This window comes from Podarcis bocagei (assembly GCF_964188305.1).
Source record: "Podarcis bocagei genome assembly, chromosome: 10".
Taxonomy (NCBI): Eukaryota; Metazoa; Chordata; class Lepidosauria; order Squamata; family Lacertidae; genus Podarcis; species Podarcis bocagei.
This window is the reverse complement of record NC_138135.1, coordinates 27,748,801-27,771,311: the sequence shown is the minus strand read 5'-3', so window position 1 is coordinate 27,771,311 and position 22,511 is coordinate 27,748,801. Positions and strand designations below refer to the sequence as shown.

Here is a 22,511-nt window from a genome sequence, read left to right as displayed (position 1 = left end):
GGTTTATCAAAGAATTGGGGTGTTTGAGTAAATAAGAATTGATTGCCACAACAACTGGGGCACTCTTCAAGTTGGCAAAACACAGTTAAGCCATGCAACAGAATAGCACAAAGAATAGATCAGGTTTTCTTCTTTGGTATTGAAATTGTACTTTAAACATTTACATGTCTTAATAAATATTTAGAAGCATTTTCACCTAAGAGCTTATGACATTACATTAATGTTTAATAGATTACAACTCTACAATTGCAGCACACTTTGCCACAATTAATATGCACCTCTGGGAAATGTTACACCTCCTGAAATTGAAATAGAGCTCACCGTGAAGTAATTCTCAGGCATGATGAGATAAGGTTGACAGCATGCTTGCAACACATCACTTTTAAACCACAGTTATGCTTAGCTTGTGGGACACTAAAGTAAACGGTGATCTACTCATTGGCCTTGTCTGCACCCCCACTTTAAACCATAGGCAATCTCAACCATGGTTTACAGGTGAATGTGCAGTGTGTTGGTTCACACAGAGAAAATTGTGGCTGCTTTGATCCTTCCCTGCTCCTGCTGAGTTACCTGGAGTTAAACCATAGTTAGGCATTATATCTGAACCCAGGCTTGAAGTTTGTCTGTCTCCAAACAAACTGTGAGCTGCAACCAAGGTTTGCTCTTGGTTTACAGTTTGTGGTTCGTTTGGAGGCCACAAACAGTGAGCCTGGGCTTTGACATAGTGTTAAGCTAAATTGTGGCTTACCGGTATTTCTGGTAGTACAGCAGGAGCAGGGAAGAAGCAAAGTGGGTAGAGTTTTCTCTCTGTGCACCAGAAAACTCTACTGTGAAAAGTTAGCAAATTGGACTGCTGGAGAGATCAATGAAACAGTCCTGCCAATCCAATGACTCGCCCTGATAGACAGCTAGAAATAGCAGAATTCAAATGGTGTCCATTTCAACACACTCCATTGTTCAAGGACATAAGCTTAAAATCTCCGGGATCTACATTGATTCGAGAATATCTGCAGATGTATTTTTGGTCGTTATGTGACTTGTGGTGGGAGCTGACACATCTATGGAAAAATAACTTCCAGATCCAATTTCCTGAAACACTACTCTCCAAGCGAAATATATGCATTTATGCAAACAGCATAATCGCAAACATTTTCACGAGCCTCCTTCTCTACAGCCCCACGAGCACTCCCCCATTGGTTGTCCAAGACGGTAGAGTTGTGGTTTGTTTTTGATCTTCCGAAGTTCCCTTATCTTACCTAAGCACATTGATGCTAACAACTTGGAAGGTAATTGCTCAGTGCTTCTCTCACATGCCGGGGCCCATTCCTGTTGCCTGGCAACGAGAGCAACAGCAAGGGAGAAAAAGGGGAAGACAATAGGGAACTGCTACGCAGGCAGGAGCAGCTTAGGTCTGGATTTGAGGGGCTGAGGGAGGGCAGGTGGAAATGTTTTGGGAACCCGTCTCATTTGGAGAACAGAAGAGCAGAGGGTCACTTCTTAGCAGTTTTCAAGTGCTACCATGGGGGGGGGGATGGAGAGAGAGAGCTGGTTAATCGAAGTAGCAGATCAAAATAGCAGCAAAGAACATCCAAGGGGGAGCTGGGTAGCAAGAACGACACTTAGAATTCTGAGGGGAAATCCATTTCGGTCTTACTGCAGAGCACTTGGCTGTGTTTGCAGCTTTTCTTCAAATGCAGCTCTCTGTTTGCAGAAGGGCTGTCAATGGAGGTGAGGATGGGGCGGCGTCATGGCAAAAGGAGTGCTGCTGCTGCATGTGGATCAGTGCCTGTGTGAGCAGGTGGAGAGAGGCAGTGAGATCAAGTCCTAATTGCTAAAATGGGCCATGGAGTAAGTTGTGCAGGGTGATTTCAAAGAGCAGGGGAAAGCTAAACTGCTACCTGCTGGATCAGTCATATTCTGATTTTTACACATGCAAATTTATTCTTCTCTACGGAAAGCATCTATGCAGCTTGTTCTTAACAAAGGAGGGCAGAAATAGCAAGTAAAAGATCTATATAGGAGTGTGGATTTATTTATATGCCCCAAATGTTATGTGCATGTAAGCCTACATCTAGGGATGATATTTGAGCTTTCCAATTTTAGGATTCTATAATCCTAAAAGTTCATAGGTGAGGCAATGTAATGCCAGGTTTGCTATTTCTGTTATTGCACCCTATTTCTAAACTATTTTATGTCCCCCTATCTAAATTGCATTTCCTTCTCTGAAGCTATTAGACTTTGGGGGGCAGCGGGGGGAGGAAATATCTGATCAGCAAAGTTCTTGTCATTTCATTTCTCCATACTGCAAAGCTACATTTTAAAAATCATTTTCTGCAATACAAATTGCACATAAAAGCTTATTGCATTCACTCTAATAACATTTTTATACCAAAGTAATAATGTACATTTAATACAAGATGGCCAATCCATTATGCGGTGCCGTTTGATTGAAGACAAATGTAGCAATAACTCGGGCATGGCAGGAACATTTACAAATTACCATTTTCACTCATGAAGATAAATATGAACAGAGCACTGCTATCATTCAGACTCCTGGAATGTCTTTCTCTTCCCTGCATAAAATCAGATGTGGAATATGGATGGGGAAAGAAGTGAGCTGTGTGGTCTATCGTGGCAATTTAAAGGTCAGAGAGCCTTTAAAAGTCTGCCATTGCTGGCACAGGAACTTCTCCACACCCCACGCCCACAGCTCAGTTAAACATCCCAAACTCTCGAGTTTTAAATAACATCAAATTTGAGGTTACAACATGGTAGGAGACATGTCAACACATGCAAGTAAATCTTCCTGTATCTTTTTTTCTTTTTTTAAAGGTATCCACATCACTTCAGTTTAGGGCCAATCTTGCTCTTGAAGATTCAGGCTGGAAAACAATGGTGCGAAGTCACAAGAATACCTATATGTCTAGTTAAGAAAATAAAAAAACCTTTAAAGCAGCAGTTAGGGAACCTGTAGCTGTCCAGTGTTGGCCTACAATTCCCATCAGCCCCAGTCAGCATTAACAATGCTCAGGGATGATAGGTGCTGTAGGCCAATAACATGTTCCCTATCTGAGATTCCTAGAAACTGATATTCAGAGGCACACTCCTTCTGAAAGTGGAGGTAGAGCCTAGTCATCATGGACTGATAGCCTTCTCCATGAATTTGTCTAATCCTCTTTTAAAGCTATCTAATTTGGTGGCTGTCACTGCCTCTTCTGGGAGCAAATTCCGTAGTTTAACTGCACTACGTGAAGAAGTCCTTTCTTTTCTCTGTCCTACTGAGTCTTCCAACATTCAGCTTCATTCAGTGTCCCTGGGTTCTAGTTGGTGAGTGTGGGCTGGCAAAATTGTTAGGGGGCACAAGATTTCAACACCCGGTGCTGCCACAATACAGCTGTGTGCTTCCGTTGCTGGGCTCCGTTAAAAGCGTCTTATCCATGCAAACCAGGAAGTGACCTCTCCAGACAATGGAATGACTCTTCTTATCTATGTGGCTGGAGTCTCTTGGGTGATGTGGACGCTGTTAGGCAGTTGAATGCACATGTATATGGCATCTCCCTCCCTCCCACCCCCTCACTCTGTGCGGTCCCGGACACTGGCAACACATGCTACACCACTGGTTCTAGTATTATGAAAGGGGGGGGGGACTTTTCTCTAGCTACTTTCTGCACACCATGAATAATTTTGAGCTGAGTACATGGGAAATATGACATGCAATAAAAACACACACACGTTTCAATTATTTTCTTCAATTTAATTGAAGTTACTTAGAAAAATAATCAGGCTTGAATGGCTTTGTGTGTGTGTGTGTTGTGTAAAGGAACAATTCATAAGCAGTTAACATTTGTGTTGGCAATGTGTAACTTAGTTTCTTTTTTTATTATCAGTATATTCAGATATGCTTTTCCTACAACAAGCCTTCTACTGCATACAAATAGGTAAAAAAAAGAAAAAGAAGTCAAACCCCCACATAGATGTTAAATTATATGTACACATTTTGTATTGTTCATGCATGTAAGAAAATAACACTCTCTGTAACAAGAGTAATATTAAGGACATTCCCTTTTGTACCTGAAAATAGTGCAGCTTTCTATAGTTAACCTTCGGAGGGGTCAATTAGCTTCAAAAGCTCTTGGTCTGTGCATCACCTTACATGCCAGTTGAAGTAGATAACATTTGGTTAAATCCTTCGAAAATATTACACAGAAATGCAAGGCTCAGACAGTTTGCAGTCTGAGATGAGGTGAAAAACAAGATGCATTTTCCTCCCAGATGTCCACAGATGGAAGCTGATCACACTGGCTGCCTCCAGCAACATCTGAGGGCAGCCAGCAAGTAGCTTAGGGGGTGAAGGGCAGGCTGAGCAGCCAGGCCACACAGATCTGACTTCCAAGGCTTTGCTGGCACTCTCTGCCTCTTAACATTTGCTGTCTGAAGCAGTTGCCTCCTCTACCTAATGGTAGGGCTGGCTCTAGAGAAATGCTAACACATCTGAACACATTTTTAGTAATATGCTGAAATGCAAAGGGATTTAAATATGAGAGTGTGTACTAATGGAAATAACTTCCCATTTTGTTTTGCTGAAGGGGTGGGGGCAGAGATATAAATATGTTTTGTGGCAAAATGGGGCAGTCTGATAGAGGCAGTTAAAGGGGGGGGGAACAGCACAGGAATGGGCAACAGTTCCCAAGATGCAAAGCGTCATAGAACTATAAAAGTACAGTGGTGCCCCGCAAGACGAACGCCTCGGAAGACGAAAAACTCGCTAGACGAAGGAGTTTTCCGTTTTCTTAGCCGCTTCGCAAGACGCATTTCCCTATGGGTGCAAAACGAAGCTTGCCCCACAAGCTCCGGGGATAGTGGGGAAGCGCATTGCGTCTTCCCCGCTGTCCCCGGACCTCTTTTGAAGCAAGGGGCGGCGGGGAGAAGATCACTTCTCCCCATTGCCAGCCCCACAATCTCCGGGGACAGGACACCTTTTGAACCAAGGGGCGGCAACGGGGAGAAGCGATCTTCTCCCCGCTGCCCCTTCCCTTGCTTTAAAACAGGTCCGGGGACAGAGGGGAAGGTGCGCGCGCCTTCCCCTCTGTCCCCGGAGATTGCGGGGCAGGCAACGGGGAGAAGCAATCTTCTCCCCACCGCCCCTTGCTTTAAACAGGTCCGGGGACAGAGGGGAAGGCGCGCGGCGCTTCCCCTCTGTCCCCGGACGGTCTCCATAGGAACGCATTGATTGATTTTCAATGCATTCCTATGGGAAACCGTGCTTCGCAAGACGAAAAACTCGCAAGAAGAAAAAGCTTGCGGAACGAATTAATTTCGTCTTGTGAGGCACCACTGTAATGATGTCACTTCCTAATGTTATCTCTGTGCTCTACCCCATGTTCCATGTTGCTGTAGGCAAACATAAGAAGCAGAATGCAGTCAGTTAAGCAAGATGGCGGCCAGAAAGGGATAGGCAGGGATGGCTGCCATTTTGATGAGAACCTTGGCAAAATATACAATGCCTATGCCAATGAGCTGCTTAGTAAACATGCTTGGAAGGGGTGGCAGCTAACAATGCTCTAACTAGTGCTAGCTGATGTGTTGCCAGTGTAATTTCCCACAAGGCTCCCAACACAGTGCCAGTTGAGGCATTGTGGGAAATTAAAATGGTGGCACCCCAGCCCTCACTACTTTAATAACTCACAAAGCCTTTAATTGATGATATCTCAGGGTCATTGTGGGAAATTACAATGGTGGTTCCTAGACGCAATTCATCTGGTGCCCAGCACAGCCATCTATGGTGTGCTCTTCCACCTGCTGTGGCCCAAGCAGTTACCTAACAATGCCATGTGCTGGTGCCAAGCCTAGAGTCCACTTGCCACCTCCAGAAACTGCTGCGGCTGATGGCAGAGAAGCCCTCTGCTCTGTAAAGCTTTGTTTGCCTGGATTATGTCCACCACTTTCCTTGCAATGTAGCTGTCCTACGGGAGACCATCACCCAAGGGAGACATATTTCAGCATGTTAATGACGGCAATAAACAAATGAAAGAGACATAACAGGGAGAACACATATCTACTGGGTTTAACTATCTACAGTTTGGTACCCAAGACTGCCATCCTGTACACACTGAACTCAATTTCTCTCTGAATATGCATAAGAATGCACTGCACATCTCTGAACCTCAGCCCTCATTCTACTTATTCCAGCGTTGAGGATCTTGTGGTCCTACAAGATAGGCAGCCAGCATAGCCAATGGCCTACAAGATAGGCAGCCAGCATAGCCAATGGTCAAGGAGGAGGATGGAAGTTGTGGTTCAACATCATCTGAAGGTCTCAGGTTCCCCACTCCTGCTTTAACCCATTGCAACCATTTGTTTGGTGAGCGATTTCCTACACAGAGTTGCACTTGCTGTGCAAGGGACTCTGAATGAGGGGAAGCAGGTGCTAAAGAATGGCAGTCCCTTCCCTTTTGGGTCACTAGGACTCACTCAGAACGTGACAGGATTTCATCAAAGAGTAATGATAGATTACTCCTGTCCCAGGCCTCAGGCATCCACATGAAGACCTTGCTCCCAACTAGAGGGGCTCTATCCTCAGTGGCCGAGCTTCATGCTCCAGCACCGGGGAGGGAGGGAGAGCAGGGTGTGGCTGGCACGCATCCCAGGGATATGGCGCAAGTTCTGGGGGCATGGTGCGCCGCCCGCTGGGGCGTGGGGCGTGTCCTGGAGGCGTGGTGCGCCACCTGCGGGGGTGTGGCACCCAGTGCGTGGGGGGGCAGCCAGGACAGCACCCCACCAGGATCGTAATGCTGGGGGCAGTGTGCTTCCATCTCCCCCTCTTCCTCCACCAGTGTCTATCCTGCAGTTTGGGGACACAAAGCCAACATGAAAATTCACTGCCTTGGAAGGAAACGCACACAAACAAAGGAAAATGGGAAAACATCATGAGCACGCTGTGTATAAACATCCACAACCTATCTTTTTGAAGAAATACACAAGAGAAACAAGTTCATCGTTCTGGATTATTTTTTTAAAAAGAAACAAAAACAAATAGCAGTTGGTAGGGGGAGGAAAACTATTGGTAGGGGGAGGAAAAGTTGTGGAGGGGAACACAGCAGGATCTGTGAGAGACCTTTGCTATGAACCTTCTGTGACTCACAACAGACTACACACACACACACACACACTTGCCAGATCAGGAGCATCCCAGGCCCTGAACTTTCAGGACCAAATCATGACACCTAGGGATGGCCTCCAGCGATGTCATTGGACGGACCCTGGTAATGAAGGTTAATTGGGAAAGGAGGAGAGCAGGCCCACTCTTGAGTGTCTATGCTATAATTTGTGGCCAGCTCCTGCTGAGCTGAAGGTTCCAAAATGCATTTTTGTTTTATTATGTATTTTGTGTTCTCATTTTGTATTTTTATGTTGTGAACCAACCTATGCTCTTTGGGCAGCATACAAATTTTATAAAGAAGAATACAATCTTCTTTTTGTTATGAAAGGCACTCTCACAAACCAGGAGGTTCAAGTCCTCCTCCACTTGCCACATGGAGGGGCCCTGGAGATCTGGAGGTCTGGCAACCCTACACACCTTGGCAGATGGAGAACCACCTCATGCTGCAATTTGCATTAAGCAGTCACATGTAGAGGGCCTGTTTTAAAGCTCTTTCCCCTCTTGCAGAGACCCTGTCTCCTCAGCATTGTATTTATGCATCTACTCACATTTTCTCTTCTTTTATTGTATTGTATTGTATTGTCCATTAACAATAGGTTTTCTGGGTGGTGTACAAAGCAAGCTAAAAAAACCATGAGACTAAAACCAACAACAGAGAAAACAGTAGGGTTCAAGATCTAAAAAGCCACTCAACCATGCTTTTAAAGTTGAAATGGGAAAGACCTCTGCAATTGACCCCAGCCATGAGATTTCTTAATTCTCTCTCTCTCTCTCTCTCTCTCTCTCTCTCTCTCTCTCACACACACACACACACACACACACACACACACACACACATTTCAGCATCCTAGGGGGTCAATTCCCTCTAACATTTAAGATCTGGGAAGATCTGGTTCAGGCAAGTTACAGTTATAAACAAGTCTGTTTTGAGGGGGACACTTTACCAATCCCAAAATAACAGAGCTTTGTTTAGAGAACAACAAAAGCCAACCTTTTATTTGAACCATCTAATTTTTCCTCCCCCTGTAGTGACAGTCTAGAGTGCAATACTGACAAGCGAAAAGCGTTTGATCATCACCTCCTTCCTCAAAAATGGAATCCTATTCTCTTTTCCGCTCACGGCAAACAAGACAGATGAGAACTGTAAAGAAAAGAATTCAATTTATTCTTCCCATAGTGTATTTTCCTGATCTCTGTCAAAACAGCGCCACAGATAAAAAACAGTGCACTGCATCATAAATAGTTCACTTGTTGCCTACTCAGTTGGGCATCCCATAAGTAAAAAGAAACTAACAATAAGCAAACTTTGCAGTGCTCTTCACTGGCAGAATACATGCCTTACTCGCTGCTAATTTGTAATGAATAAATTATAATTGCCTGTTTAAAACAATTTCCAGACAATATACTACTCATCGTACCACAATCTGCCATCTCACTGATTGATAATTGATGAGAGTTTCAGTAAGGAATGGGGAAAATATATAATTTACCTTAAAAATCATTGTAAACAATTAAAATTATTAGTAGGACTGGAAAGACACTTGTAGTTTAACATTGGACTATGGTTTTAATGGAACTGGATTAATAGAGAGGATGCAGGAAGAAAAAAAGTTAAGGTAAGGACCCACAGAGGGAAGGAGGGAAGTCCATGGGAATTTCGGGAATTCTCTTTTTGTTTTGGTTGTTTGACAATTGCTTGTAAATTTCAAAATCTGAAAATTATTATTTTTTTTTAATAGCAATTTGCCATCTCACACAGAACAATTTCTACTGGATAAGAGAGTGTTCCACTCCAGTTCATTTTTGAATTTTCGTTTATATAGGTTTATAGCGGGGGAGAAATTCATTTGGTTCACACTTTAATGCAAACTTCCCAAATCTGCACCATCCAAAATGACGCACAAAGCAAACCAAAGTTGTCCTTTGAAATTCACACTTCTCCAATTTTCGAGGCAGTTCTCCATCCAAAAGAATGCATATGAAAAAGACACTAAAACTTGTAGAATGCAAAAATATGCATATGAGTGAAAATAACGTAAAAAAATGTGTTCCATCTGGTGGAAACCACTTACCAAAAAATTGCACATACTAGTAAAACTGCATTTTTTAAAAAAATGTATATATCAGGAAGAATGTACTTGAATACGTTGTGAATTTTCATGTAGGCTTTTTCATTCAACAATTCACAAATATATGTCAAAATAGGATGAACCAAATTTAAGATAGGAAAAATGGGAAATGGAAATTGATGGATTTGTCCATTCCTACTGCCTACAACTATAAAACATCAGGAAAAGAACTGGTGAATCTCTGCCCTGGCTGCGTAAAGTTTTCAGCATAATTCAAAAAAGAAGAGTGCATTTGTTTGTCTGCTTACATAAGGGAGCACTCCCAAATCCCCAACTCCCTGCAGCCTGGCACAGGCATGGCACAATCTACCCTTAACACCAGGACGCTGCTGCCCCATTCTGCTGATTGTGCCTCTGCACATACTATGCACGTAAAGCACGTTCTCTTCCGCAAAGCATTCTGGGCACCGTAGTTCATTAAGGGATGCTGGGAATTGTAACTCTGTGAGGGGTAAACTGCAGTGCCCAGAGTTATCTGAGGGAAAGAATGTGTACTGAATGTGCTTTAATGGAATAGTTTATACACAACCTGAGTTTGCAAGGAGTTTACTGGTATCAGTCCTCTCACAGACACTGTCAAGCAATACGTTGAGGAACAGAGGGTGGCAAAATCTGATGTAGGCCAAAGTCAGCTGACAGAGACAGGGTCCAGCACTGAAAGAGACTCTCCAGCTCTCTTCTCAAGGTTCTTTGCTGCGACTCAGTCAAGGTGCCAGTCAGCACCTGTGAACCAGCTTCACCGAATGAAATGGAGCCGCCTCCTGTGACTTCTGTAGCTGGTGACATTCCTTGTGACAGTAGTATCACCAGAACAATGTCTTCCTCCAACGATACTTGAATTGAACACGTTTATTGAATTTTAGATCATTTGCTTGAGGGCATTAGAATTCCCCAATGATGATTTCCTTCGCCTTCAGGCCCCTCATCCCTTTCATCCAGACTCTGCATATGATGGGCTGCCCTGCTCAAGTCATGTGATATCTGGTATCCTCCTCGGTGACGTGATGCTAAGTCAAAGTTCCAGCATGTGCTACACCCCTCAGCCACTACAAAATAGGTCTTTGGATCAGGCTCTGCTTACCAAATGTGCCACAAGTCGGCCCTTGAAGTACCAGCCTCTCTTACAGTGCTGTATAATTACTGAGATCAGTGGTGTGTGGTCAGGGGACTAAGCTAGTCCCCTCAATGTTCCTGGCACATTAGACCTTCCCAAAGCCCAGGAAGCCTTTTACTGGCTTGGGGAGGGGGAGCACGATGTTTGTGTGTGTGTCGACCACCCTCCCCAATGGCCCTTGCAAGCTGGTGCCTCTGGCCCTAACTGCTCCCCTAGGAAAAATTTCACCGCACGGCACTGACTGAGATAACAGATGTGAAGAGAACTAAGCACTTGAAACACTATTCTTTACCTAGGGCTATTTAGGGCTTTGACTAAATGACTCTCGGTGTCCAACTCTACAATTCTATGATTTTATGATTCTACTCTTTATTTTTTTCCGGAAAACAAGCTGGAAACTCAAAATCCACTAATCATTTTCAACATGTTGGGCTACATGTTACAATAATATTAGGACTGTCAGCCAATTAAGTTAATCTTCATAAATCATGGGATTTGAAAAAAAAAACACATTAATTAATTGTTTTTCCAATCTGTTCTCAAGAAAAATTCTCAAATTGTTCTCAAGGAAAAAACACATTCTTTAATTGCTTTAGGTGATAACAAGCACCCACCACAGAGGCTCGACCTTAGAAGGCTTCTATATGAGATTGTAGAAATGCTTCTTCTAAGACGGTGCTTGCTACCTACGGTCTGTGCAAGTACTTTTATAAAAATCTATATTGTTTTCAAAAGCTGCAGCCCAATTAACTGGGGGCATATTTTTAATTAACCAATTTAAAATCGTTTGGTCCATCTAACCATTCGTCCGACTAGCCACTGCAGCCTTAAATAATATTATTACCGATAGTATTTATCATGGCAATGCAGATGAATCACCTCTTATCCATCTTGATGTCAAACAAGGGAATGCCAAGTATGAAGTCAAAAATGATATTAACATCATGTCTGGCAAAGTAGAGATTTGAAAATTTTGCTCTGTACAAGATACATTCACATTTCTTTCAGTCACAGACTTTAAATATTATGCATGTATACACACATATATTTAAGCAACTCTGGCTGTCCCTTTCAAGGCCGATGCTATCACACAGGGCATCATATATGGTATTCTGATAAAATTGCTCCTTTGTAGGGTATTCAGTTTTGTGCAGGTATTCTAGCGCACAGGGATCCACCCTAAAGGAGAGTCCCTGCTGTCGTTTCATATTTGCAATGGGAACCTAAAAATGTTGCAATAGTTCAGAACGTGGTGCTGGTTCACTCATTAGGATACAGTAGGAATAGGAAACCTGTGGCCCTCTAGGTGTTGTTCTACTGCAACTCCCATTACCCCTGACCACTGGCCATTCTGGCAGGGGCTGATGGGAGCTGGAGTCACCCAACATCTATCCTTGTCTCTGCCTTATGGGAAACCAATGATCATGTCTTCAATTGCAGGATGTTCTTTGTTTTGGAGCACATGTCATGGGTGGAGCGTGGCATTAGGGGTAGGGTGTATGCAGCATATTCACAGCCCTTCCCAATCATTTTGCTGGTGCCTTCTCTGAAGGCTGGGTTGAGCAAAGGTGCCGACTTTGCAGGAAGCCAGGGAGGACACTGGGCCCAAGATACAGGGAGATGAGAAAGGACAATGGTGTCGCAAGGAGTATTGTACATGCAAGGGGGTCCCTGCAGAAAGAACAAAATCTGAGCACTGTGGGGGTCAAATTAGACGTTGTGGTTGCCAACCAGCTGTCATACCATCTCCGAAGGACTTGGTTTTCCCATCAGACTCATTGTGTGCATCGTTCATTTCATTGCAGTTTTCTTTAATGGGAGGTTGGGAGGTGGTTGAAGTGTCTGGCTTAATATTGGACTGGCCCTTTTAAGGGTGGAAAGACTGAGTAAGGCAGTCTATTTTTCCTCCTTCCCCTTGCCCTTCATTTTGGAAGTGCACATGTGTGATGTTTTAATACATTCTCGAAGGTGAAAGCCTCACCGACCTTGTGTCCCTGTGGACAAATGTTGGGTCTTCATCTGTGTGTGATCATCGGCAGAAAAGTGTGTCTTACAGATCAGAGAACCACGAGGTTTTGACATATATATTTCAAGGGAGGGTCCCCCTGAGCCCCTTAAACCCATTCCTGTTCCAATGTTTCCAATTATTTGCACACATTCTTCACTAGTGGAACATTCAGTAATGACATTAGGGACAGAGAGACAAACTCCTGCAAGCAATGCACAGGAAACATTTTCTTTGTCCACACAGTGTTGCATCTTGGCTCCTAACAAGGAATCTATTGTGTTCTTAAATAAGCATAAATAACATAAAAGGCTGAGATTTATGAAGAATGCAAAAGGAAAAGAATTCATCAGGACACAAATAATACCCCCCCACGCGCCCCGCACCAAACAGTGTCGCAGTTACTAGTCACATCTAGAGCTACAGCCGCCGCAGTTTTCTTACCCTGCAAACAGAGCTGTCCCTTGTTACCGACAATTTAAATAATAGATTTCCACCTATGCTGCTCGCAGCATCATTCAAAAAAAAGAAGAAAATATTAACTTACAAAATAACCCATTCTTCATATGTAATTGTGACAAATAAAAATCTTAAATAAAACAGGTTTCATATTCTTTCCCCCTCTTTTTCTCCCTTTTCTCTGGCTCTCCACCTCATTCCAATTTCAGGTAGCTTGGCATTGAGTAATTGAACATTAAAAAATCAAGTTTGTAGACTTCATACAGCTGTGTTTGGTGCTCTGAACTGATGTTCTGGAAGAACTCTGTAGTCATTTCGTCAGTAGTTCTTGTAGACTTTGCATAGGTGGGGAACTTGAGATAGTTTCCTACTCCTGCAAGTTGAAGAATGTAGTTGGAATCCTCTTCGAGTGTCTCATATTTCCCTATGAGATCATAATGGATGTGGCAGGGATGGCACAGAGAGTATACAGTCTGCCAGTGTTCATTGAACGGCTCTTCTCTTTGGGTGTGAGGGTCTATGAGATAAGCCACAAACTCCTCAAATTTCACATCATCGCCTTTATGTAGGGCTTCCTGGGTCGCATTTTTCCTTTGGCGCTTGACAATTTTGGTTCCATATCTCTTATGAAAGGAGGTGTTGTACTTCTGGGTGAATTTGTTTCTGTAGGCTGACACCAGTCTCTCGAAAGGCTCGCGGACAAACAGGAACTTCATGTAGTTTTTCAAGCGGTGGTTGATCTCTGGGATGCTGTATTGGTTGAGCGTCTTCAAGTTTGACGAGACATGGGCTTCGTTAGCTGGTATCTCCATCGGGTCGCTGTATTTGCCCCTCCCGTTCAAAACCATCATGACTCTCTTCCAATTGGTGCAGGCCACTTTGGGGACGTAGCAGTAGATCAACTCATGATCCTCGTCAACCACCAAATGCTTGAGGTCGTTGGGTGTCAGCACACGACGTTTCCTGCTAGACATGCTGTTGGCTCGGCATGTATCCGTGACTTGATCCCTCCGGATCTGATGAAGGATGGCCGTGCTGGATAATTCCAACTGCGTAAAGAAAGAACAAAAGTGGAGAACTCAGTACAGTTTGCAAACATTTGCTGCCATCTTGGGCAGAAACCCAAAACCTACTTCTATACACAAATTCCTCTGATGTATTAACAGCACAGCAACACACAAGGCTGCAGAGCCTTTGCTGGTCTTTGTTAGTACTGTGGTCTGGCAAGGGACCAGCCCTGGGCTAAAACACCCTGCATATAAGAATTGCCTTCCTGGGTAAGATTAAAAGTCAATCCTGTCCAACATTCCAACAGTGACCAGCTGGATGCTCACAAAATAGTAATGAAGAAGGCAGCCAACCCCTGATGCCTCAGAATCTGGAGGTCCCATCCCTAGCTATCATAATCTTGGCTATTATCATAGGCGTGATCTGCAGGGACAGTGGTCAGTCGCACAGAATCACCAAGGCTGAAGAATTTGGATGCAAGCAGACATACTTTACAAGGTTTCCATTCCGCTCAAGCATTGAAGAACGATACACATATATCCTAATACCAAATGTATTTTCAGTGTACTTTGTCTGAAACATCTTAACTCTCGTAGTTATATATAGAAAATGAAGTTCTTTCTGCTCCTGCAGTCAAACTCATTTCTGCGGAAGAGCAGAACTCAGGCTGACCTTTGCTGCTGAGACGCAGCAGGAGGCCGAGAGTTTCAAAAAGCCTTCGAAAATGAACACAGTATGTACTCTTGCTGCTGATGTCTGTCTCACTCTTGGATTAATTGTCTTGGCTTCCTCATTGGCTGTGACCTTGGCAAGTGAAATAAAATGTGTGGACACCTCGGCTATTCTCAGAGGAGGACAGGCAGTCAAAAGTGCTTTCTTGAAGCTCTCTTTCTTTCTTTGCTATTGATGCTGGCCTCTTATTGCCAACCAAATCAATAAGAGGTCAAGGGCAGGCAGACTTTTAACAGGTATTTTTTGTTGTACAGCACTCAAAAGAATGCTTCCTTGCAGTGACGTCCTTTGTTGTGGCTATACATTTATTAAGGATTCAGTAATGCAAAGAGTCATCCGCTTTCAAAGAACGGGGAGAATTATGAGCTGCAGGGCTCAAACCAGGACATGGGAATGTAAGATGAACCTGCTGGTCCAGTGTCCATCTGGTCCAGTGTCCTGTTCACACAGTGGCCAACCAGATGCCCGTGGGAAGCCCGAAAACAGGACACAAGTGCAACAGCACCCTGCCCACCTGTGATTCCCAGCGACTGGTATTCAGAGGCCTAATGCCTCTGGCAGTGGAGGTACAACATAGCCATTGTGGCTAGTAGCTACTGATAGCTTTGAAGGAACCTTGAGAATCAGGCACCCAATCCTTATGCCCTACCAAGGGCTGGTGAGAGAGGAGAATCACAGCCTACTGCCTGCTTGTAGTCTTCCCCTCTGTACCTGGCCTGCCTTGGCACTAGTACCTGCATGGGCAGTTGTGATGGGGGGGGGCTACTACCCTACCCTACCCTGAAGACCTCTTTTCTCATGGGCCAATGAGCTTCACATGGCTTGGAGCCACCATTTAAAATTTTAACAATGCCCTGGAGCAACACTAAATCAGGAATGCTCCAGGGCATTGTGGGAAACTACTCAATGGAACATCCTTCCGCTGCTCACTAGAGCCTGCAACCCACCACAGGGTAAGTCCACCAAGTCTCATGATCTTCTCGTGAGGATCCCTCCCCATCAAGCCATTGTTAGAAAGCTATGATTAGTGGTGTTCTGAGTATTTTTATTCCTAGACTAAGATACACCCTTGTGTGTGGGGGGGGATTGAAAGTGTGAAGCTGCTCTAAGACAAAGACAGATGACTCATTTGTTTACTCTTCTTATCCTCAGCTCAGGGGCAAGCAGGCTGACAGTGGGAGGGAGGCAGCAAGCCATCACAGCATAATTGAAAGTGCTGGTGGGGCGAGAGAGAAAGCTTAAAGCAGGGTAGCTAATGTGGTGCTTTCCAGCTGTTGTTGGACTACAAGACCCATCAGTCCCAGCTAGTATGGTCCATTGCCAGGGATGAGGGGAGCTGTAGTCCAACAATATCTGGAAGGGACCATGTTGCCTACCCATCATGTAATTTATCCATATTTATCTCCAAGACAGATAATCAATATAAGGCATGGTGCAGATTAAGAGAAATATGATGATGAAGATGATGATGACAATGATGATTAGTAGTAGCAGTAGTAGTATACTATCCTTCATCCAAAGATCCAATAGCTGGATATAAACACTCTGGACTGGCTACACACTATTCCCTCTGGGCAGGTAATCTCTCTCCCTCTGAACATTCAACAAGCCATCTGAATAATTTTAGGTCAGAAATCGAGCCCATTCTGTGTGAGGCCTTTAAACACAGTCATCAAGGGCTGCACCTCAGCCACCAAAGATGCTACACCTTTTTCTTCATGCAGCGTCTAAATCCATGCCAGTCTCCTGAATTAACCTGAATTGCAATAGAAACTAAGTTTACTCGTATCACTGAACCTTGTGAATGAAAATGCTCTCCTCCCCAAGATTGGTTCAGATGCCTAGCCAACTAACAGGCTTGCAGGCTGCAACCTTGAATGCCTTAGGCCTCAATCCCCTTAGGCCTCAAAAGACAGGGCAGCTACAGTTTCTCCTGCCTTCCCTCTGTCCTGGTCCTCCTTTCATCAGCCTTCCACCCCTCCCCCGCACAAAATGAGCAAACACATAACATTCTGTCACATATTAATTGATTAACTAGTCAATGAGTTTTATTGCCTTTGCTGTAAATTGTCAGCATCTTCAAACACTGCTAAATGGTATCCACCAATAATCTGATGGCTAAAGCAATTTTAGGACACTTTGCAATTATTGGAAGTCCTCAGAGGAAGAAACTTCCATAACGGTGGATTGTCAGGAACACACCTCTGCAAGCTTTTAGCTATCTGAACTTGCAACTCTGTAGATGAGACCAGGCTGTTAACTGGATTTTACTCAGCTCTCTAGCAAGGTTCCTAACACAGGTTCGCATGAGAGTTTCTTCTAGACCAAGTGAAGAAAGGGAAAGATTCTGGCTGAAGGGAAAGTTGCACAGTTCAACTTAATGCAATATGTGTATGTTTTAGGCAGGGATACAACATGAACAGGATTAATCTGCAAGACAGTTGGAAGGCTATCATAAACACGTGAATATTCCAAAATCTGTATGAATTACTATGAGAGGAAGATACAAAGGACACTTTGTCTGTGACAAAATGAAATATCTGGAATGACTAAAGATCATATAATAGAGGAAGCTTTCCTATACCAGATGTTGATACTGACCACTAAAAATTGCCAGTCATGTGGAAAATATGCCCTGTTATCTCTACCATCTGTAGTGGAACTTGAAACTAATAACATTTCCAATCTCTAAGTCAATAAACTTATAATCACAGAGTTCTCCTCCCAGCCCGAATGACATGCTTTCATTCAGAAAAAAAAGCAAAACATTAAATTTAATGTAGCTCTTATTTTTAAATTATTGGCTGCATATGTTGAATGCAACTCAGATGCCGCTTTAAGAGAAGCAAAATGTTATTTGCCAGGAGATAACTGAATACAGATATCAGAATATGTAAAAATTGCTCAGCAGTCAATAGGTAAACTGCTTAGAGGTTTTCTACTGAGTGAGTGGTTTACAAATATTAAAAGGAGAATGTGGGTTTTCCCCCTTAAATCTCTTGATATTCTAAATCCACAGAATGAGTGTTGGAAAGGACCTGGTAAGGGGTTATCTAAAATGGGTCCTATTCATGTTACATTTATAGCACATTTAAATCACATGACTTCCCTCAAATAATCCCAGGCATTGTGGTTTACCCCTCACAGAGCAACACTTCCCAGCATCCTTCACAAATGACAGCTCCCCGGATTCTTTGAGGGAAGCTATGTGCTTTAAATCTATCATGTGGGTGTTACCTTAGAGTTGAGAGAAGCGTTGGAGGCCATCTACAGTCTCTTCCCCACCCCACCCCCTTGCAGGATCTACGGCATAGGATGCAGCTACAACATCCCTGCTACAGAGAGCTTTGAGTCTCTTCTTAACTAACCTTAAGTGAAGAAAAGCCCACCAGCTCCTGAACCTACCTTGTCTACTGCCAAGCAGCTCTTACCATTGAGCTGAAACGTTCAGCTGAAACTCGCTTCCCTGCAATTTCCACCCATTGGTTTTTATCCTGCCATCTGGAGCAACAGGGAACAAGTTGCTCCATCTTCAGTGTGACAGCTCTTCAAATATTTAAAGACAGCTATCATGTCTCACCTTAATATTCACTTCTTGGCAAAACTACCCAGCTCTTTTAACTGCTTCTCATAGGACTTTTTTTACCAGACGCCCCACAAGCCCGGTTGCCCTTCTCTGAATATGCTCCAGTTTGTCAATGTCATTTCTTAAAATAGGTAGCGGTGGGATTCAGGCTCATTGACTCAAGAAGCAATAGTGAACAGCAAGCAAGTAAACACATATTCTTGCCAGGGGCCATGCTGTGGGTGACCTAAATCAGGACGTGCCTGTTCATGTGTCTGGTTTCTACAAGCCAATGTCAATTTGGGAGCGCTGAAATCATCAGCATTGCCACCATAATGACATTTATTACTCACCCTTTACCAGCAGGACCCAGGGCACGTTACAACAATTTAGAATTAAAAAGTTAAAACGGATTACAACTCCAGGAATAGGATGGGCCCTGAAAACACCCTGAAATGCATTCTGGGGAGTGGGGAGAAGACATTGCTCTCACATCACCAAGACTTGCTTCAACTCAGCTTTGGCATACAGTGGTACCTCGGGTTAAGTACTTAATTCGTTCCGGAGGTCTGTTCTTAACCTGAAACTGTTCTTAACCTGTAGCACCACTTTAGTTAATGGGGCCTCCTGCTGCTGCCACTCCACAGGAGCATGATTTCTGTTCTTATCCTGAAGCAAAGTTCTTAACCCGAGATACTATTTCTGGGTTAGCGGAGTTTGTAACCTGAAGCGTATGTAACCTGAAGCGTATGTAACCTGAGGTACCACTGTATTTTTCAGTGCATGGCAAGCAGCAACATGGATGTTTGCCGAAAGACACACAAAGGTGGTTTAATAAGCTTGAAGCACCTACAAAGCATACAATGCAATTTTAAAAATTGAGAATAAAAACAAAAACTAAACTTAAGCAACAAGAGTCCTGAAAGAGCTCTGTGTATGTGAAGGACTTCGGCCTTGCTGAACCAATCTACTTAAAGAATAAACTTCTCAACTTCTTCAGACAAAAATGGTGAAGTTGGGGCTGAGGAGAAGTGGCGCAGAATGTATTCCACTTAAGCTATGAATGTATTATCCTACTCCCTTTTAAAAACATTGCTAGCCTGATGAGCAGCCTTTATCCATCAAAATTCCTCAGATGTTTTGTCTGGGGGCTGGGGGACGCCCACCCCCACATTCACTTTGAATTTTTGCCTGGGCGGAATTTTGATAGTGACTCTAAATTCAATCTTTTCATTTCTTCCTATGTAAATGTACACTGGAAGTCCAAAGTTTGCATGCTTGCATTGGTACATGTTGGCTGGCTGCAAAACAACAAAACCACACTATTTTATAATCTCTTCTTTATGAAGATCAACTTAGCAACAATTTCTTCATGTGACTCACAGAAGGCAGGATGCCTAATTAATCACCCAACTCAGCCCCATTTATTAAGTAGATGTAAAGGAAGCTGTTGTTTTTTAAAGTCTCTTGACATTTACAAATGCCTCTCAAAATTGAAAAAGAATATCTAGTTATGTTTCCCACAGTGTTGGAGGACATCATGGACTTTGGATGTCAGTAGCCTCTTAACTGTGTTAGCTCACAAAAGACCATACCAAAAGTTATTTGTAGGACTTTTCTTTCTCTCTGTGTGGTTCTCTAACAATATTTTTCATTAAAAATGAGTGTTTTAAACAGTTGGACATGTTTTGTGATGCAAGAAACCTTTCACTATTCACCCAGTTTCCCCCACATTTGCAAAGAAATTTAGTTTGCATGCTTGGGAGGTGGTTTTCTGTAGAAACTCTCCATGATCATGTGGCTCCTTCTCATAGTCTGAAGGGTTTCAACACCTGCACCAATTGCCCATGAGGCCATCCAGCACTGGTCTAGGAATTGCCCAAAGGATGGTACAGATGCAGCAGTCAAATCTCTTTAAAAAACCAGAAGCCAGATAAGGGAATGTGCACCAGCTTCTCTAGCTCCCATCACCCCAGCCAGCATGAGCAAAGGTCAGGGATGATGGGATCTTCTAGAGTCTAAACAACATCTGGAGGGCCACAGGTTAGTCATCCTAGACTTAGCTTATTTTACTCTAATTGTCTTGCAAACTTACCCGTGGGCTACAATCAGTGAGTTTCCTTTCCAGCTTAATTAGTAATCTTGTTGTATTGTTATGCTGCATTTTGTTGCCTGTATTTTTAATTCGATTTCAAATAGAATCCTGTGCAATTTCCATGCAGCTGCTGGAATCTAATTTATTTACAGCTGCCCTCTGAGAACTTGTTCTTCGCTCATGCTGAGGTTTCATTTAACCTTGATCTTGGAAGAGCAAGACTCTTCTATTCCCATTTGTAACTGCCACTCACTAATGTGCATGGGAGGTAATTGACCTAGGATACCCTTTATTCATAGGCTTAATGGCAGAAAATTGGGAGCCAGACAGCAACATCTTGCTTTTTGCACCTCCCCACAGATATATCTCGAGACCCTCACTAACACCCCCCACATTCAACACTAGTAGCTACGTTAAAATTTAATTACAATATGGCTTGCCAGCAAATCCTTTTAGGCTAAAACAGCATTGCAATAAGGCTAATGTATTATGCTATGAATGAGAAGATTGCATCAGTGTGCTCAATAAACATTTTTGTAAGCATCAGAGACCAATCTTCAGAAAACCAGAGCATCTGCAGAAGTTATGGCCCACTGCCACTGCTCAGCACATTTCCAGCAAGCCCCCACAAAGCGACACCAATAACAAGGTCCAGGCAGATGAGATGAACGCGCAGAGGCTTATTGCTTTCGTTTGTTAAAACGACAACCAATGTTATCCTCAAAGTCATCAAAGGCTACAGTTCTGAAGCGACTTGCAAGCCCCTAAATCAAGGTGATGCATGAATCTGAAAACATATGCATGGCTGAGGCATCAGGGGCAGTTCACAAGGCTATTTTTATGGGATAGTTATGGGGTAAAGTCATCACTAGGTTACTTTTCGTTTTTAATGATGGCAACCAGTCCTGGAAATGCTTGTTACCCACCTCCAACAAAGGTCAAGATGGCACTCGGTAATCATCACCACCAGGCTGAACCTACCATTTTGGTGCTTCTTGCACTTGCACCCTCAACACAACTGGAGTATGAGCTATGATCAGTCTCTGTGTTATAAACGTCAACTTGCAGTGGCTTCACTGCATCACCACCCAAGTTAAAACAATGGTCATGCAAATCATATTTGGCTTCCCTGATTTTCTGTGTCACAGTTGAGAAATCTTTGTTACTCTGAAGGCCTAATAGGCAAACTTCTAGGAGTTGCAAGCCAATTGTGGGTTGTGTCAGAGCCAAAAGTGGACGGAGCAATGGACGTGACTCTTAATGTACAGTAGAGTACACTGAACCCATACATTGTGGTATCTATTCTTTCCCCGCCCCTGATGATACACTTGATTTGGCTTCCTCCAACCTGACTAGCAAGTGGCATTAGCAGAGTCCAAGGACACATTACAGATAAGTCAAAACACTCAAGGGGAATATGAAGCTAAGCTGGTGAGAGGCATGGCCTGGTAAGGGGTGCAGCCTGAAGCCAGAGTCCTACCAGATCTCTGGACCTGAGAATGAATGCTCAAAACAGGAATGAAATGACACAATGACCTCCTACTTATTGGGAAACCTCCCTGGTTTGCCTAATCTAATTTGAAGGGAGAACTCTACATCAAAATTTGCTGTAAGGCATTGGTGGACCTCTTTCTTGAAACTGCAGAAAAGTCCTCTTTCTACCTTCAAAGAGAGTCTCCTTCGAGTGCTGATTTTATTCAAGAAGCTTCTTGTTAGCTCCCCCCCTTTGTATTTGCTCATTAGTCTATTTCCAGTTGCAGACAGTTGCTGTCTGCCTTGCATTACAACCCTTTCATCAGTTCTGAACACTTGCCAGGCCCTAATTGTTTCACTCTGTTGATCTGCTTGAAGATGCCAGTTCCGCTTTTTGTTGCTTCTGCAAACTTGTCAGATCTCCTGTCCCACCTGGTACACAAAAGATCCCCAACAAGGAAGGGAAAGCCAGGAAGCTTCATGTCTCCTTTGTCAGGCAGGTATCTGCCAGCAAGAACACCCCTCTTTGCCTGCCCAACATGCAAACCTTGGAGCAGTCTGCTAGTCTTATGAGATTAAATTGTAGGGCAAATCAGTCAACTCCTTGACATACAGCCCACAGCCCTGATGTTATACCAACTTGCTGCTCACAATGGCTTCTAGCACTAAGGTCTGAGTTATAAGGTCCACAGCCAAAGCAGCATAAGAATCAAGGAGATCAGTAGGGTGTGTGGGGGAGGTATAAGAGCAATGGGAAGGGAGTAAGAAAAGG

General features: G+C 43.6%; 1 protein-coding gene and 1 long non-coding RNA gene across 12 annotated transcripts in view; one reads left to right on the top strand and one right to left on the bottom strand.

Moving 5' to 3' along the window:
• The first annotated feature begins 6,258 nt into the window (after positions 1 to 6,258).
• Positions 6,259 to 8,890, top strand: LOC308596408. Its single transcript, XR_014012519.1, has 2 exons — positions 6,259 to 6,669; positions 6,712 to 8,890. It is a non-coding gene; the product is annotated as an uncharacterized lncRNA (long non-coding RNA).
• Positions 8,891 to 12,472: 3,582 nt separating this feature from the next.
• The window catches only part of CHST11 (carbohydrate sulfotransferase 11), a 235,158-nt gene continuing 225,119 nt past the window's right edge, over positions 12,473 to 22,511 (bottom strand). For 10 of the 11 annotated variants that reach the window (XM_081211315.1, XM_081211323.1, XM_081211324.1 and 7 more), the window contains one exon: positions 12,473 to 13,915. In XM_081211315.1, the coding sequence (XP_081067441.1) occupies positions 13,061 to 13,915 (855 nt within the window). In that variant the 3' untranslated portion in view covers positions 12,473 to 13,060. Of the gene's footprint in view, positions 13,916 to 18,037; positions 18,162 to 22,511 lie in introns of those variants that run through there. The other variant, XM_081211322.1, reaches the window with a different exon arrangement.